Source organism: Rattus rattus, chromosome 2 (genome assembly GCF_011064425.1).
Source record: "Rattus rattus isolate New Zealand chromosome 2, Rrattus_CSIRO_v1, whole genome shotgun sequence".
In the NCBI taxonomy this organism is placed as follows: Eukaryota; Metazoa; Chordata; class Mammalia; order Rodentia; family Muridae; genus Rattus; species Rattus rattus.
In genome coordinates this window covers 46,799,266-46,817,320 of record NC_046155.1, presented here as the reverse complement: position 1 = coordinate 46,817,320, position 18,055 = coordinate 46,799,266, and the positions used below count along the sequence as shown (strand labels likewise).

Sequence of the window (18,055 nt, the reverse complement as noted above, 5' to 3'; positions counted from 1 at the left end):
CCCAGCCCCTTTCCAGAGGTTTTATTGGACTTGGGCCCACGTGTGTGTGGACAGCGTTTCTTTTCCTCGCTGCACCAGCCAGCCACCCTCCCTAGAAGTAGGCAGTCTGGCATCTTCCTTTGGCGTGAGGAGGTGAGGCAAGATGGCACTCTGGGGGCCCTTGTCTAGTGTTCATTCCTTTAGGAGTCACATAGGAAGGCAGACAGTGGAGAGGGCAGGCCAGGGCTGAGGCCTCATGGGAACTCAATGCTCATCTGTGGGGATCGGGGGTCGTGGGAGGCAAAGCAGCCTTGAACAGTAGAAGCTGGTGGTGTGGTCTTTGTCATCAGAGGCACATGAAAGGCTGACCTAATGGAACAGAGTCTTGCCTGTAGCATCTGCCTGTGTGCATCTCGCTCAGCAAATCGTTCCTGGTAGACAAATAGGATATAAACCCAGTGGGAGAGCTCTTTCCCCCTGGATACCCTTCCTTTCTTTACATGGTGCCTGGCCATGGTGGCAAGTTGACATTCATGCCTGGTGAGTAGACCGCAAACCCAGGGAGGATCTCTGAGGGCTGCAGTTGAAAGTCTTCCAATCGCTAAGGGGGAGGACCCAGGATCCTTTAGTCCACTCCTAGATCCGGTTCAGTCTGGTCGACGGTAACCCAGCAGGGTCAGACACACCTCCCTCTCTCCTCCCTTCCCCCATCCCCTCTCATCCTCATCTCCATTCTCTCCACCGGTTTGGTTCGTGGGCACCATCACCATCTCTCACGGCAGTGTCCAAGAGACGCAAAGCTCACCTGCGGCGCCTGGATCGCCGGTGGACCCTGGGCGGGATGGTCAACAGGCAGCACAGCCGAGGTGACCACGGGCGCCTGCCTCTCCTCCCGCAGCTGCCTGTCTCTCACTAACACCCTCTCCTCTGCCTGCTCTGCTCTCTGCCTGTGGTCTCCTGACTCACCCAGATCTGACCAGATTTGTTTCTCGTTCACTGCAGCTCAGATTGGGGACAGGGCCTTGCTTGGGAATCGATGTGGCCCTAGGGATGGCTCTGGCTTGCTAGTGCCCTGGGCATTGGGGGGACATGCGGCTGACGATGAGTTTATATGTTCCTTGGGAGGGAAGAGAGGCATGAGCGAAGTCCTTATGTCTCAAAGGGAAGCCTGTCCTGCGTGTCCTGCGTGTCCTGGGTGTCCCGAGTGTTAGAGAGGTCAGAGCTTCCTGTGCCTGCCAGGGTTCCCATCTTCTGTCCTTCATTACTTCCTCCCCTCAGAAAGGCTCCCTCAGCCCCAGCTCTCTCGCCAGCTGCTGCGCCAGCCCACACAGCCTTTCTTCAGCAGCTCCACTTGAACCTAGAAGGGCACAGAAGCCAAACCTATCATGGCACCAGAGCATTTTCCAACCACCACTGACTAAGGGCCATCCCTCAGCAGGAGCACCGGCCTGTAGGCTCTCAGGAGGAGCTCAGTCAAGGACTCCAGGGAGGCCCTGGGCTGACTGGGAAGCTGACATTTGCTGAGTCAGGACTGTTTGGCTTAGATCCTTCCCAACACCCAGGAACTTGTAGGAGGGGAGGGATAGGAGGGTTAGCCTCTGGATGCACCCCTAAACAATGTACAGGCCTTCATGCTGGGTGGCCAGTCTCTCCTGGCCCCCCAGAGAGTAGGGCAGAGTGTGTGTTCCTTGCGGTGACAGTGCAGCTAGAAGCCGAGACGGGTGTACAGTGCACGCAGGCCTCTCTGGAGAACAGGGTAACCCATGACTCACCACCCTCACCCTCCAAGCTTGTTCCCAAATGACAGTGTATTCAGTGCCTACCCCAAGAATCAGGCTAGAGAATGTCTGGACTCCAGGGTGGCCACAGCCAATGGCTGACTCAGAGTGCTGGTCATAAAGAACCCGGCTCATCCAGAGACCGGTCTTAGTGTGGACCCTGGGGGGTCATGCGGGGGCCTGAGTTGGAGAAGCAGCAACAGGCCACGTTTACAGCTAAGGCTACCCTAAAGTGAGACTGTAGGGGACCACTGTGCCAAGAGGCTAGGGTTGAACATGGCCTCCAACTCTAATGGCAAAGACAATAGGATGTGGACCCAGAGTCCCACAAGGAGGACAAAGGTTTGGCCTGTTCTGCCTCCCATGACTTGCTGAGTCCCAGACGTGCTGTTGCCTGCATGACCACACAGATGCTCACAGAGACCAGAGACAGGCCCACACAAGGGCCTGCAGGCTACAGGTGTGGCTAGCACAACATCCCAGCTGCAACCAACCACCACCCAGCTGCACGCCACTCAGGGATGGTGATTCCAGAAGTGTCCTCAAACAAGCTCTGCTGCACATAGCTGAGTTCTGTAGTCACAGGTGGATTTCCACGTACAACTAAGTCTCCCGGACACGTCAGCATATAACCACAAATGACACATGTACGTGACTCCTCATACCAGGAAGACACGGTAAATTCAGACAAAACGGTACATGTAGACCCCTAAGTAGTCATAATTCTCCAGTCGCCTGTACTTGAGCAAAGGCAAGCCACAACCTCACGTGCTAACGTTATCAGGCAGACTTCCCAGCCCCAGCCCTAGCCCTATGAACTGTATTCTATTAAGTCAGGCAGCCAAAGAGGGCTCACAGAGAGCGGGCGGGCGGGCCGGCACCACCCAGCGAGCAGCGGCTGGAAAACCGACAGTGGGCCATGAGTGAAAGAAAAGTCAGAGCTTCCGGGTCCTCTGGTCCCTGTCCCTCAGCTGGCCAGACCTCTGGAATCAGAGGCCTCTCTATGGAGGGGTTGGAGGAGTTGGAGGGGCTGGGAGGGGAGCAGAGAGACTGCTGACAGAGGGGAAAGTGTTTGGAAAGAGGAGGCTTCTGCGGTTTGGAAACTGCAGGGCCTCCAGCCCCTGCCTCCCAAACTGGGACAGGCTGTCCACCTCCCCCAGCCTACCCACCCACCGGCCTCCTGGCCAGCCTTCATTCACCGGCTTAAGAATGCCATCATCTCTGCATGGGTTGATCACAGAACCCAGGAGCCCTGACCAGACCCTAGCTGCCTCACTCTTCCCTCAGCCCTGTCTCTTAAAGGGGCATCTTGTCCAGAGACCCAACCCAACTGTACATTCAGCTACCTACAGGGACGGTTTGACACATGTCTGGACACTCTCTTCTCTAGACATTCCCCTTGACCATAGAGGCGATGGCCAGAACTGGAAGTGGGGACTGGTCCCTGTAAGGGGGAGAGCCCACTTGTTAGATGAATGGCCCAAGACCCAAGTCACCTGTGTCAACCTGACTCAGAGCTGAAAACCACCAGTCCAAAGAGCCGAGCAGGGAGGGGTGGTCTGTCTTGCCCTGTTAGGAACCAGGACTGAGCTCCTCTCTGGAATCCCATGGTAACCAGGGTAGAATGAGCCTCTGGTCAGCATTTTACCTGGGGGACCATAACATTCCCAGTGCCTCGAGTACGGGGTCTTTTGCAACCATTAGCCAGAACTAATACCCATGGTTGCATACCCTGCCCCAAGTGGCTGGCCCTGGACTCTGTCCACCGCACACACTTAAAAGGGCTACCGTGGTCAGGCTTGGCATCTGAGAGAGAAAGAGAACTGAACACATGGTCAAGGCCCTGTTCTCAGCCATGGAGCAGGGCAGGACTCCTCTAATCTTCCCCTAAGAAGGGCTGTCATTTTTCTCTTCAAAAGCAACCTTGCCTAGGAAAACTTTCCTGATAGCTTCCTGCTCGAACCGCAGGCTTTTAAAAATAGCCTGGCCGTACAAATGCAAAATGTGGAGCCCAGGCCTCGCCTCGCCTGGACCTCAGGCCCTGGATTCCCAGACCTGGCACTGTCCCTAGAGCCGCTGCCTAGGCCAGGGTTTACCATGCCCACTGGAAAATGGAGAGGCAGGAGAGCAGAGGGTTGGCCTGGAGCCTGTGGAACTTCTCCAGGGCCCTAGTCAGAATCTGGCTGGGCAGGTTCTCAGGCAGTGTTGGCAGCCCTCCTGGGCAGGGCCGGGATGGAATCTGCAGGCTCCAAGCAGAGCCCTCCTTAGCTCATGCTGAGGAAGGCCTGTGGTGAGAGTTAGATGAAGCCCCGTGCAGCCTCTCGTGCTGTCATGCACCTTTCAATTTGGGGCAGTTTTTTGAGCATGGCCTGTGGTCCACCAGGTCCGTCCTGCAGGCTGACGGGACAGTTGCCTCTATCCGAGGGGAATGCTATCAGCCCTGCAGAGACATTACAGTACCCTGATAATGCAGGGGAGAATGAACCCTCCCACAGCAGGGTGTTGGTGCTGCAGTTCCCTCCTCACCCCCCACAGCCTCCTAGAGGTCGAGACAGGCTGCCCAACAAGGTCCAGCTGGGAGCCAGGCTCAGCAGGCGGTTGAGGCCAGACTCCTGCTATTTTGAGCTCCCAAGCAAGCTCCTCCCCAGTTCCCGTTCATCCCTGCGTTCCTCCTCATGGATCAAGTCCAGGACTCTACTGTAACAGTCCCTGCTGTCATGTGCTGGGTACCATTGTGCCCTCTAGGGAGCATCCAGCACAGCGGGATTCAGGGCAGCCCTCCCAAGAGCACCTCCAGATAACCACTTCTTCCAACGGAGGAGGGTGCAGCATGCTCCTCCCTGGGCCCCAGACCATCCAACGGGCGGACTCATAAGAGTGGGTGGCCTCACCCAGTCAGCTGCAGGTCTACCAGAAGGCTTCCCGAGGACGGACGGGGTGGACCTCAGCAGACATGGAAGCCTGAACAAAGGCCTCTAGGGATGCCTACTGCTCAGCCTTCCCACCGAGCTCTTTCCAAGAAGACTCCAGTGCTCTGGGGAAACTTGGAGGCGCCCCCAGAGACACACGGGAAAAATAGAACATGGGCCTTTGCAGGAGGGGCACGTGGTAGGGCCCTTGACGTCTTCCCGCCTGTGAAGGCACAGCAGCGCCACAGTCGCACACACCGTGACAAACCCCACAGCCACTCCGACAGAACTTGCTCCATGGACACTCTAGGGTAAACACCATGGTCTGCTGTTAAGGGAGCTGAGCCGCTCAGTGAGGGTGTTCCTGAAAGCCTTAGTCTGGAAGGCAGACTGAGAGAATCTCAGAGGTTTACAGGGCTAGAATCCAGAGTATGGAGTGTAGACGGGACATGACACGTATTGAGGGGACACATGCTAGGGTTCCCAAGGCGTTCAGGAGACACCTAGCACTGGTCTCAATTTCTTGACTTAAAGCCTAGGAGACGCAGAATCCTCCAAACTCTGGGACCCCCTGTGTGGAGGACCTGCTTTCACGCTGCCTAAGGCTTTGCTGGCACCCTGGAATCCTGCCTAGCTTGGGCTTATCCTAGGAACAGCAGTGACCCCCTAACCCAGTGACTCCTCTTTTGCTCTCTGAGCCCTGCTTCCTCTTCTCTGGAGAAGCCAATGCTGGCCCAGGGCGTGTTAGTGGCTGAGCATGGCTGAGCCAGGCTCAGTCTGGGCAGAGGGGAACGGGAGACAGGATCTGCACCACAGCCTCCAACTAACCGCGCTTTCTCTCTCACCCACCCACTCACAGAAGAGAAGTATGTCACCGTGCAGCCCTACACCAGCCAAAGCAAAGACGAGATTGGCTTCGAGAAGGGTGTCACCGTGGAGGTGATTCGAAAGAACCTGGAAGGCTGGTGGTACATCAGGTAGGAGCCTGGCTCCTGGGGACCAGAGCTCAGTGCACGGTACCTGACGGGCAGGTAGATGCTCTGCTGGGTTCACTGGTTGCCTCCTAGGACCTGAGAGCAAAGGCTGAGCCCCAGCCAGTAGGAATGGGAGCTGCCTCAGCTCACGGGCAGTGGTGCAGTCCCCTTCCCAGGCACAGCCAGGAGTTCAGCACACCTGAATTCTGCATCCACCTCGGCTGCCTGGCCTGTCCCTCAGCTCAGACAGCCTGAAGCCCCAGTCTCCACAGGCCCTGCCGAGACCCAGCGGCTGCCTCTGTGGCTCACGGCTCAATAGGCAAGGCTCCAGACACAGACCTCTGGCATCCATGTTCCTGGTGGGTATAGTCACTCTACAGGACTGGATGCCAGGCTGGGCTCCAAGTGAGATCTCTTCGTTCTCTCGGTGTCTCTCCCAAACGGAGCCTCATCGTTCTCAGCTGAGGGATTCATTTGGGCGCGTGTCTAGAGTAGTGTCGCAAGCAAAACTCTCTGGGTCTCATTCTGCCATTACCAACCCTAGACCTGCCTTAAGTGGATTTGTGGTCAGAAAGTTCCTTTGGGGCAATTCAGCCGTAGGGATTTTGCTCAGCTCTCTCTCCTCTGCTTGCAACCCAGCTAACAGAAATAGTCCCCTGTGTGAACTGTGGGGACAGCCGCCCTAGACTCACTGTGGTCCCTTTCCAAAGGCCTGTGCCACAGCAGCCTGTGATCTATCAGTGCGAGTTCCCCCGCGACCGTGGCTAAGAGCACAGCAGCAGAGTCTGATGGTCTTAATGGTCAGTCTGTGCCGCAAGGGAGGACGCAGGTGACTGAGCCTTGGTGTGAACTGATGTCCCCGTCACCGTTCCCCTGGTGCCTGTCAGGTCTGGAGGACTGAGATGTACCTTTCTTTCCTGTCATGTGGCACGGGACTCTTACATACACGTGTGTCATCCAAGGCAGCCAGTCCTGGTCTCCTGTTCTCTAAGCAATGGAAGCTGGAACCAACTGCAAATCCATGAGCTACAAGCTTGATGTGGAAGGGTTGCAGATATGTCTCCCAGCTGGCTGGAGGTCTGCGTGTGTTTGCCTAGGACTGACCATCACAGCCGCCTTTTATATTTTAGGGTCTGTCTTCGGCCAGTCGGTAGGACTGTCTGTCTGTCTTAAGACAACGAATAGTATCAATCTGGGCTACTTCTAGTCAGCTACTGTCCCTATAGCTTGGTGCTTTTTAGCCGGTGGAGACTTGAATTGAAAAGGACCCTGTGGTGATCCCGTTCTACCTTAAGAAGCCTGCCAGATACCTCCTTAAAACATTGCTATTTCCCAACATTCCTAGCTGTATGTTGATCCTCATTTCCTGTCTTTCTTTTCCTCCCCCAGCCTTAGACACACACACACACACACACACACACACACACACACACACACACACACACACACACACTCCTACACGTTCCCTCTGCAGCCAGCATCTCTCTGGAGTCAGTCCTACTACAGAGCTGGGAACAGCTGTGAGGAAGTTGTGCCCAGTCACACGGCCACCCCTGATGGCCACCCCTGATGCGAGGATCGCTCCGCCTGCTGTGTCCTGTACCACGAAACCTGGACATGGCTTTATCCACACAGCGTGTGGACACAGGGGGCTGTGATCTGGGACACCCCAGGTCGTACGTGCGCCTGACTGAGATCCCACAGTCCTGAGCCACTTCCTCTGCCACTGCCACATAACTAGATAGCAGCCCTGTGGCCTGGTGTGGCCTCCCTCCGGCCCTCTGCTAACTGCCTTGCCCTCCTGAGCCTTAGCTACTACGACAGAAAGGCTAGGCACATTTTCCCACCATTCCTCTCCACCCTTGACATTCTGTGCCTCACCCGTCACATCCAGGAGCCAACCTCGGTTCAGTAATGTCTGCCTTCCAAAGAACGTGTAAACTGGGCACACCTGTGTGTACCTCCCAGTGACGTGGCTGTGAGGAGCCACCTTCTGTTTGGACCCCTGTGTTGCCTTTCTCCTACCTAACACACTCCCAAGAACAAGGTCACACTGAGGAGGGCGATGGGGGTTGTCAGACATCTGGTCTGTAAGAGCCATGTTTAAAGAACCAGCTGTGTCCCAGGGAGCAGATGGGGACATTGCAACCTAGAGCCGGAAGCACCGGCCAGCCAGTGCTGGGCCCGGAAGCAAGCTCTCGCTGCCGATCTGGATGAAGGCTTGACACCATGTGGGGAAGAGAGGGACGCTGTTTTACACAGTTGAGCAATCAACAGAAATTCAGTCAGCCATGTCTTTTGCCGATAGCCTTGGTTTATGAGCTCTTGGTTTGGTTTGGTTTTGCCATAACAATGGTCTGAATTTTATCCAGTCATGTGCTTTTATCTGTGTTTATGCTTTTGCGTTTATAGCCCCATTTAGAAAGGCTTTTTCCACCCGCAGTGGCGGCACGTGCCATAATCCCAGTACTCAGGAGGCAGAGGCAGGCAGATCTCTGTGAGTTTGAGGGCAACCTGGTCTGCAAAGCAAGTTCCAGGACAGCCAGAGCTGCACAGAGAAAAAGGCGTTTTCAACCATCAAGATTATATAAATGTGACTTTAAAAGAAAAAAAGAATGCAAAGTCCTGTATAGTTCCAATGTGTAACCTAAGCTGGTGTGACTTAAGGCAGTCCTCCTGCCTCAGCCTCCCAAGTGACAAGTATGGCTGTGAGCTACTGTGCCTGGCTCTTTCTTTGTTCCTTCTTATTACTGTATGAGGAGAAGCCAGATCTCACTACTCCTTCCCAATTGTCCTCAACCCACCTATCAAGTACTTTATTTTTAAGCCACAGCATTAAAAGGTTACATGTGTGGACTTAACCCTGTGAACTTGACCTGTCTGCTGTCTGTCCATCATCACTCGGACCCTCCCCCATTAGGCGGTGGCCTCCTCCCCACCCCACTTTTTTTTTTAAATGTTGCTTTGTTTTAATGCAAGGTCTCTTGTATCCAGACTAGACTGTGTAACTGAGGGTGGCCCTGAACTTCCGATCCCCTGCTTCCACCTCCAGAGAGCTGGGATTGCAGGCGTGTGCCTCTGTGTTTGCTTGTGCAGGGCTAAGGCTTAAGCCCCACCTCTCTTCTTTCTTGAGATAGAGGCATACACTTTAGCCCAGGCCGACCTAGAGCTTAAAAAATTTAAAAATAGAAATTTTTTATGTCTTTGACACTTTTGTACGTGTAAACACTACATTTGACCATATCCAACCCCAGCTCCTCCTCTCTACTCCCCACAGGCCTCCCTAACACTTCCCCTTCCTCCCTCATGTCCTCTCCCTCCTACTGGGTTTAATTAGTGCTGTGATGTTTATCGATCTTGGCGGCCTGATCTTACACAGGTAACTGGCTACTATGCGTTCAAGAGTTCAGTCGCCTTTCCGTGTTCAAAAAACAGCATTTCCCGGCATTCCTCCCCGACCTCTGGCTCTTACGGTCGCTCCACCCACTCTTTCGTGATGTTCCCTGAGAGCCTTTTGTGGAAAGGGGGTGATACAGATATCCCGTTTATGGCAGAACATTCAGCGGCCAATTATTCTTAGTATTAAGCTGGTTGAAACCAGTCTCTGCACTGAGTGCTGACCACCACGGAGAGAAGCTTTTCTGGCTGAGGTTGAGGGTAGCACCAATTTATGTATATATAAAAATAAGTATTCAGAAGGAAGTTCGACAGGTGGTCCAATGACCCTTTCACGGGAGTCATTTAAGACCATCGGACAGATATTTCAGGTAATTTGTAACAGTGGCAAAATTCAGTTACGAAGCAGCAACAAAAATAACTTTACGTTGGGGGTCACCACAACATGAGGAACTGTATTAAGGGTTGCAGCATTAAGGAAGGTTGAGAACCACTGATTTAGCAAGACAACAGTAGTAAGTCCCTGGGCGTGTGAGCCGGTTTACAGTACCAGGCTCTAACCTCCTCCTAATGAACGCGCAGGCCTCAAACCCAATCCCAGTTGGATCCCAGATCTGGCCTAGAATTTCTAACCCTCCTGCCTCCGCCTTCTGACTGCTGGGATTTTAGGCATGTCCCACCATGCTCAACCCTCTCACGACCTCCTTTGGTCTCAAGGCCTTCTGTGTCTGATCTTTTGGATCCATTTTAGCAGCTGCATCTGTTCCTTACAGAAGAAGGTTGGACAGGACAATGCATCGAGACCTATCATGTGCTTGCCTCTTTCCTCTCTGGTCACACTTCCGTTTCTACAGGGATATGGTTAGCCACAGGACATCCATTCGTAACTTCCTTTCTCTAGAATTACCTTCAGCCCATCACAAGGGCTACCTATTGGCTAGAACAATGTATACAAGAACCCTAATGTTCAGGCCCAGCGTTTGTTGAGAGCAATAACTCAGTTTCCAGTATCTTTCCCAGCGATCCCAACTCTGGTTTCCTCTATAACAGCAGAACTGTCAAACCTCCAGCAGAGCATTAGAGAGAAGGCACCATTGGGCAAGCTCAGATGGAGACTGAGGCCCAGGAGTAGAAGGGAAAACCAGAAATGAGGGCTTTAACGATGGCGCGCTCCTTCCTCTCACAGATACCTAGGCAAAGAGGGCTGGGCACCAGCATCCTATCTGAAGAAGGCCAAGGACGACCTGCCAACCCGGAAGAAGAACCTGGCAGGTCCGGTGGAGATCATAGGCAGCATCATGGAGATCAGCAACCTGCTCAACAAGAAAGCCTCCGGGGATAAGGAGGCTCCAGTGGAAGGCGAAGGATCGGAGGCCCCCATCTCCAAGAAGGAGATCAGCTTACCCATCCTCTGCAACGCCTCCAATGGCAGTGCCTCGGGCATTCCCGAGAGGACCACATCCAAGCTGGCCCAGGGCTCCCCGGCCGTGGCCAGGATTGCTCCTCAGCGGGCCCAGATCAGTAAGCACCCGGAGGCCCCAGTTCCTCCCAAGGAGCTATGGAGTGGGTGGGCACGGGTAAGGGGGATCCAGGGGCTCCCTGGGGCCTCCGTGACTTTTTTCACCCCATGACTGAGGGAACTCCAGGGGCTCCCTGGGGCCTCCGTGACTTTTTTCACCCCATGACTGAGGGAACTCCAGGGGCTCCCTGGGGCCTCCGTGACTTTTTTCACGCCGAGCGATAGCCTGGGTTCTGTCAACGTGCCCTTGATGGTCACAAGAGCGAAGGGGTCCCGGGAATGGCTGTGTCCCTGCAAGCCACTGCTCTGAAGTACTGCAGGGGGGAACAGGCTGCTGGCCTCCCTCTCCCTAAGAAAGAACCAGGGATGGCTCTTTAGCGGAGAGACGGGCCCCAAGAGCAAGAAGTGGCATTTTTTCTCTCCAGAAAAAGCTTTTAGAAATCTAGGTGGTTGGCATACAGCTGGTTTTACAAACCCATGAGCTATGAGTCTGAGGTCCTCTGCACAGGCTTGCCATTGGGAATGCAAGATGTGGAAGAGAGATGGCAGGAAGGCCTGATGGGTAGAGGTGCTTGCCACTCAAACCTCATCTGAAGTGATCCCGGGACTCACATGCAGGTGGAAGGGGAGAGCTGTGGCTTCCTAAAGCTGTGGTGGATGTGTGCCCATCCCCCAGCTGCAGACACAGTGAATTACTAAAGCCCGTGTGCCCACACCTCTCCACACACCTGTAGCCTAGCAACACCTTTGGTATTATAGGGTGTGGGGGCAGTTTCTGTTTACCAACAATCTGGAGGATTGCTGTTTTGGGCTTTTTGCTTTGTCTTGTTTTGTTTTAGATATTTAGCTCTTAACTTTATTGTTAGCTCTCTGGTGCTTGGAAAAATCTTTACTGGGGAGGGCTTTTGTCTTGCCTTGTGCTAGACTCAGGGACTAGTGAGCAAAAAGTAGATGTGGTTCCTGCTTTTGCTGAAATTTTGATAAATCCATGCGGCCTTTACCTTGAAAACTCCCTGCAGTATCTGTAGATTGGTGTACCTATCATTTAGGGGGTGGATCCTTCCACCCCACAAAGTGGCTTAAAGGCCTCTTCACTCCTAGTGACTTAGAACACAGGGTCTTTGATCACCATGGGACCACAGCATCAAGTGTCAAGGCTCTGAGTGGACCCCACCCAGGGAAGGCCACAGGTACTGTTATCCATTAGTATTCTCAAACCTGTGGCTCTTCTTTCAGGCTCCCCGAACCTGAGGACGAGACCTCCCCCGCGCAGAGAATCCAGCCTGGTATGTGATCTGTCTCTCCATTCCTTCTCTGGGATGACTCCCAGAACCCTCACTGCTACCTCTGAAGCAGAGTCTGTGACCCAGGGGTCTGGAGGGCCCTACTGGGATTTCCATCTTTGTAGGGGACAGGGGCAAAAGCCCGCAGATCCCAGGGCTCTCTGGAACACATCTGGACAGTTTATAATCCGAAAAGCACCGCACACCAAGGCTAAATAAATCCATCCCAGCCACTACTCTGACAGACATAAACATTTAGACTGGCCAGCAGGAGTGTCCAGTGGGGCTTTGCCAGGCCTAGACATGGGGCCACATTGGCCCAGAAGCCTTACAGCCTTCTCAGGATTGCTCAGGGAATGTGGAAGGCTCCACAGAGGGTAAAGGGTAGACTAGTGCTTACCTACCAGGAAGGAGAGTGAATTACAAGCCCTGGCTCATGGAGGGTTGATACTGCTGAGGTCCCTGGCTCTTTAATAGGTGACTGATAACCACCCTCTCAGGCGGGGAGCTTGGGGAACTTGGGGAACAGCAATGTTGGTGATGCAGTTGGAAGACAAGCTTCAGGGCTAGAATGTAGCTCAGTAGTAGTGTTGAGCATGCAGGAGGCCTTAGAGGTGCCGTCCCTAGCATCCCTGGAAGGGACACTGGAACCAGGTATAGATTCCACTTCTGACACAGGAACAGAGAAAGACCCTTTGTAAGTCACCTCCCCTCCAAAGTTCTCAGTTTCCTTCTCTGATAGGTAGGAGGAGTACTGGCCACCTCCTAGGTCTGCTCAAGGATGGGATGCTATGGTTCATATTTGGGACCAGAAGCAGGGTTTCCCTTTCCTATGTGAACTCCTGAATGCTAGATGATACTCTACTTGGGACAAATCCCTAAATCATACCTGGCTGTGTGTTACTCCAGTGGCATTTTCCCAGCCACAGGAGTTGGGGCCTTCCCTATATCAGAAGATATGGCCTCTGGCCATGAGTATTTTGTGACCTAGTCCCAGTAAAATTTCTATCCCCCCCCCTTTTTTTTGCCTGGGTTTCTGCAAGCAATTGAACGACGAATCTTTCTTTCCTTTCTTTGCACCCCAGCTAATTCTTTTCAGGCAGACTTGACTTTGGCAAGGACAGAGTCATTCCTTCCACACTTAACAAATGCAAGCTCGCCGGGGCAAGCTTGCTGGTTCCAGTTAGACCCAGCTGCATCCCACCCTGTCAGGGTACAGGAGGGGGTGAAGCACGGCTCACCAGGCCAGCTTCCACGTGTGGCTGTACATCCAGGCACGGGCGCAGGGAAAGTTGACTGATTCACACCTACTCACCCTTAAACCGTCTTCCTCCCATCTGAACAGCTCAGCTTAGTCTAGACAACAGAGGAAGCTGGGCCTCGAAGGGTAAAGAGAGAGACGGTTCCCGAGGTACTGACCTCCAACTTTGTTCGGCTGTCCCCGCACTCCTCCTCCCTGGACCAGAGTGTACTATATTTCTCAGCAATCATCTTTATGACCCCAGTTTTAGTTCTTCTGTTTGACAGAAGAGGAAACTCAGGCTCAGAATATCTGGGTCGTCTAAGTCTTCCTTCCACAGCACAGCTGTCCCCCACCCCTACACACACACACACACACACACACACACACACACACACACACACACACACACACACACTTGCCTTTGCAGTTGCTCCATGTTAACCCCTTAGTATAGGAAGGACAAACATTCGAACACAAAGTCCAGAGTACACCCTGTTGTAGTTACAGCTCACCAGGCTGGCTGTCCCTGTGGCTTGTACAGGCTGCCTCAGAGCAGCACCCAGTAGGTACACAGCAAATGGCTGTTAAAAAAAAAAACAAAACAAAAAAAACAAAACGTGGTTCTCAGACCACAGGCCAGTTGTTCTAAGTGTCCTGGGATGGCACTAGGAGAAAAGTTGTGTGCCAGCATCCAAAAGGCACATAGGAACCCTGGGATATTCTGCCTGCCCACTGAAATGGCGTTCTGTTCAGGGTACCAACATGCTGACCCCCTCCCAAAGACTCCTCCCCCAACCAGCTGCCCCCTATACTTCTACCTTACTGTCCTGGGGACACTTGGCTCTCTCACCCTCTTCTGTAGCTGCTGCCCACTTGGTTTGGGATCCACCCCTCAGACTAACGAAATGGTGCTGTCCTTGCTTTGTTAGAATGGCTCTTCTGACTTTAGCTCCCCACCTTGGGACAAAACTATAGAGGCCTCTAATAGTGAGCATCCCAATAGCTCAAACTAGTGTTAAGGGAACCCTGGGTGCCACCTCCTGGGGGGGAAGGCCTGGAGCATAAGCGATAGCTGCTGATTGTTTCTGCTTTAGGGGTTCCAGCTGCCAAAGCCGCCAGAGCCCCCTTCTGTTGAGGTAGAGTACTACACCATTGCTGAGTTCCAGTCCTGCATTTCTGACGGCATCAGCTTTCGAGGCGGACAGAAGGCAGAGGTGAGCCTCCTGCAGGCCAAGGACCTGTGTTTCATATTTTATAACATGTCTTCTGAGGGTCAGGCAGAGCGGGTGACAGAGACGAGCCTCCCGGCCATGAGTACTTGCCTACTCAGGGCCACAACGAGGGCTAAAGCCCTTGGTTTCGGCCCCTCACTTGTTTGTCCCATAACGGCGTCTCCCAAAACATACGCAGGGCCAAGCACAAGGAGCCTCCAAGTGAAGTGCTGATGAGGGCACATGACCGAGCAGTTTGCTTCATCGGGACTGTTTTATTTGGGAGAGGATAGCACATCACACGTGTACACACACACACACACACACACACACACACACACACACACACGTACACACACGTACACACGTGTGCGTGCCCGCACATGAAGATCAGTCTTGTTTACTGACCCAAGAAATCTCTTATCTAATGAGGTTTTTGTGACTACTGGGAGGATGTTCTGTGGGGATGATCTGGTCTCAGCCTGTACCTCCCAATTTATCTGTTTCTTTCCATTTTCACCCAGGAGACCCTTTCAAGTCAGGGTGGAGGACAGGGACAGTAGAACACTGGTTCTTTATACATATGGATCCTTCCAAGGCTGCTGTTTTATTAGGAGCTCGATCAGACAATGTGGTAGACTTGGGGGGTGGGTGTCATGGAGGTCTATAGAGGAAATCCGCTCTAGCGAGCTTTTGGCCAGACTTAGGGAGCCGGGAAACCAGGAGAATGGAAGCCTCAAAACCAAGACCAGGGTTTGAATCCAGCCTTCCGCTGACCACCATAGGTCTTGGGCCACTTGTTAAAGGGTTCAGTTTGCTGTATCTATAAAATAGGCTGGGCCATCGTAGGGACCCAGAGAGCCCTACCATTCACTGGCCTGCCCCTCTGCCCCCCTCAGGTCATCGACAAGAACTCAGGAGGCTGGTGGTACGTGCAGATCGGGGAGAAGGAGGGCTGGGCCCCGGCCTCATACATCGATAAGCGCAAGAAGCCCAACCTGAGCCGCCGAACCAGCACTCTGACCCGGCCCAAGGTGCCGCCACCCGCACCCCCAGGCAAACCTAAGGAGACCGAGGAGAATCCTGCGGGTGCCTGTGAGAACCAGGGCTCCCCACTGAAGTTGAAGTACGAGGAACCCGAGTATGACATCCCTGCCTTTGGCTTCGACTCAGAGCCTGAGCTGAATGAGGAACCCACGGAGGACAGAGGTTCAGGGGACAAGCATCCTGCCCAGCCCCGAAGGACCTCGCCTGCCTCCTCCCTTCAACGGGCCCACTTCAAGGTGGGTGAGTCCTCTGAGGACGTGGCCCTGGAAGAGGAGACCATCTATGAGAACGAGGGCTTCAGGCCATACACGGAGGACACCCTGTCTGCCAGAGGCTCTTCTGGGGACAGCGACTCCCCTGGAAACTCCTCTTTGTCCCTTGCCATGAAAAACTCCCCTAAGTCAGATTCTCCCAAGTCCTCATCTCTCCTAAAGCTCAAGGCAGAGAAGAATGCTCAGGCAGAACTGGGGAAAAACCAGTCCAACATCTCCTTCTCCTCCTCCGTCACGATCAGCACCACCTCCTCCTCTTCCTCCTCCTCTTCCTCCCTGTCCAAGAACAGCGGTGACCTGAAGCCACGTTCTGCCTCAGATGCAGGCATCCATGACACCCCCAAGGGCGGGACCAAGAAAGATCCTGATGTGAAGACTGGGCTGGCGTCCTGTGTCCGAGCCAAGCCCTCTGTCCGACCAAAGCCAGTCCTGAACCGAGCCGAGTCCCAAAGCCAGGAGAAGATGGACATTAGCTCCTTACGGCGCCAGCTGAGACCCACGGGCCAGCTCCGGGGGGGCCTCAAGGGCTCTAGGAGTGAGGACTCAGAGCTGCCCCCCCAGACAGCTTCTGAGGGGTCCAGGCGAGGGTCTGCAGACATCATCCCTCTCCCAGCCACCACTCCCCCATGTGTTCCCAAAAAGGAGTGGGAAGGACAGGGCACCACCTACGTGACATGCAGTGCCTATCAGAAGGTCCAGGACTCTGAGATCAGCTTCCCTGCAGGCGCTGAGGTGCATGTGCTGGAGAAGGTAGAAAGCGGGTGGTGGTATGTGAGGTTTGGGGAGCTGGAGGGCTGGGCTCCTTCCCACTATTTGGTGCCCGAGGAGAACCAGCACCCTGACCCAGATAGCAAAGAGCCAGACACAGTTAAGAGCACGCAGAACGAGGGCAAGTCGGACAGCCTGGAGAAGATCGAGAAGCGTGTGCAAGCGCTCAACACTGTGAACCAGAACAAGAGGGCCACCCCACCCATCCCCTCTAAACCCCCCGGGGGCTTCGGCAAGACCTCGGGCACTGTAGCGGTGAAGATGAGGAACGGCGTCCGGCAAGTGGCAGTCAGGCCCCAATCTGTGTTTGTGTCTCCGCCACCCAAGGACAACAACCTGTCCTGTGCCCTGCGGAGGAATGAGTCGCTAACGGCCACTGACAGCGTTAGAGGTGTCCGAAGAAACTCCTCCTTCAGCACCGCACGGTCAGCAGCCGCTGAGGCCAAGGGCCGCCTGGCAGAGCGGGCTGCCAGCCAAGGCTCAGAATCACCCCTGCTGCCCACCCAACGTAATGGCATCCCTGTCTCCCCCGTGCGTCCTAAGCCCATAGAGAAGTCTCAGTTTATCCACAATAACCTCAAGGATGTGTACGTCTCTATTGCAGACTATGAGGGGGATGAAGAGACAGCTGGCTTCCAGGAGGGGGTGTCCATGGAGGTGCTAGAGAGGAACCCCAATGGCTGGTGGTACTGCCAGATTCTGGATGAGGTGAAGCCCTTCAAGGGCTGGGTACCCTCCAACTACCTTGAGAAGAAGAACTAGCGGCACGGGGTCCTTCCAGACTCAGTGTGCTGCTTTGCCTGCTACTGGCCGGTGGCACGCAGACTCGGGGAAGGACAAGATGGGAGGGGGGAGGGGGATGACAACGTTGAACCCTTCGGAACACGTGACCCCCCAGTACACCCTCCAGCTGGAAGGGAGGGTGTGGTGGGCGTGCACACTTAGTAGGAGAAAGGGAATAGCAGGACTGTCCTGGGCCCGGGACCCCTGCATGCACACCGCACGCCGATGGACCGTATGCCATTTAGCCCAGGCCATGTGGGAAAGCCTAATCGTGCCTTTGCTGCAGATCTGGAAAAGATGTCATGAGGTGTCCTGCCCTCTCAGCCACTTCAGTGGCTGGTTTCTTGCCTCGGGAAGTCATCTTCGTGTTGCCCTAATGATGTGTCGGGGATCGTGTTGGTTTCTAGTCCACCACCGTCCACTGGTGGGTGTCCGGAAAAGTCACCGGCCCCGGGGCTTGGCGGCGTCTCCAACGAGCTCAGCCCTTCCTGGGGCCAGGCCACAGCCTATGTTTGGTAGTTAAGAGTTCCCAGGTGCCAACCAGGACCGTCTCCTCTTGCTCTGCTGACTCGGCCTAGCAAGGAGAGCCTGCCCTCCTCGGGGCACATGGAGGACAGTGTGGGAGTTGACCTAGAGGATGCCAGCTCCTCCTAATCTAGAGATTGCTTGAGGATTTCCGGGTAGGCAGTTCCTTTTGCATGTTCGGGAAAGGGTTATCGGTTGGAGGTTCTATATCAGACGTTTGGTTTGGGGTTTATTTTAGAAATTGTTTGGGGGGGCCCGAGGGGCTCAGCCTCACATAGGAGAAGGGAATAGTAGTGGGTGGGGTTTCCGTTGAATTCCATGGAGGGATGTTTTATTTGGATTTTGGTTTACTGTCTTTTGCCTTTCCA

The 18,055-nt window shown here is 54.3% G+C and overlaps 1 protein-coding gene across 3 annotated transcripts in view; it reads left to right on the top strand.

Moving 5' to 3' along the window:
- Nucleotides 1-17,458, top strand: part of Sh3pxd2a (SH3 and PX domains 2A) — a 198,869-nt gene extending 181,411 nt beyond the window's left edge. For 2 of the 3 annotated variants that reach the window (XM_032892159.1, XM_032892158.1), the window contains 6 exons: nucleotides 762-845; nucleotides 5,526-5,643; nucleotides 10,223-10,557; nucleotides 11,792-11,841; nucleotides 14,176-14,295; nucleotides 15,192-17,458. In XM_032892159.1, the coding sequence (XP_032748050.1) occupies nucleotides 762-845; nucleotides 5,526-5,643; nucleotides 10,223-10,557; nucleotides 11,792-11,841; nucleotides 14,176-14,295; nucleotides 15,192-17,141 (2,657 nt within the window). In that variant the 3' untranslated portion in view covers nucleotides 17,142-17,458. The remainder of the gene's footprint in view (nucleotides 1-761; nucleotides 846-5,525; nucleotides 5,644-10,222; nucleotides 10,558-11,791; nucleotides 11,842-14,175; nucleotides 14,296-15,191) is intronic. The other variant, XM_032892160.1, reaches the window with a different exon arrangement.
- Nucleotides 17,459-18,055: the final 597 nt, after the last annotated feature.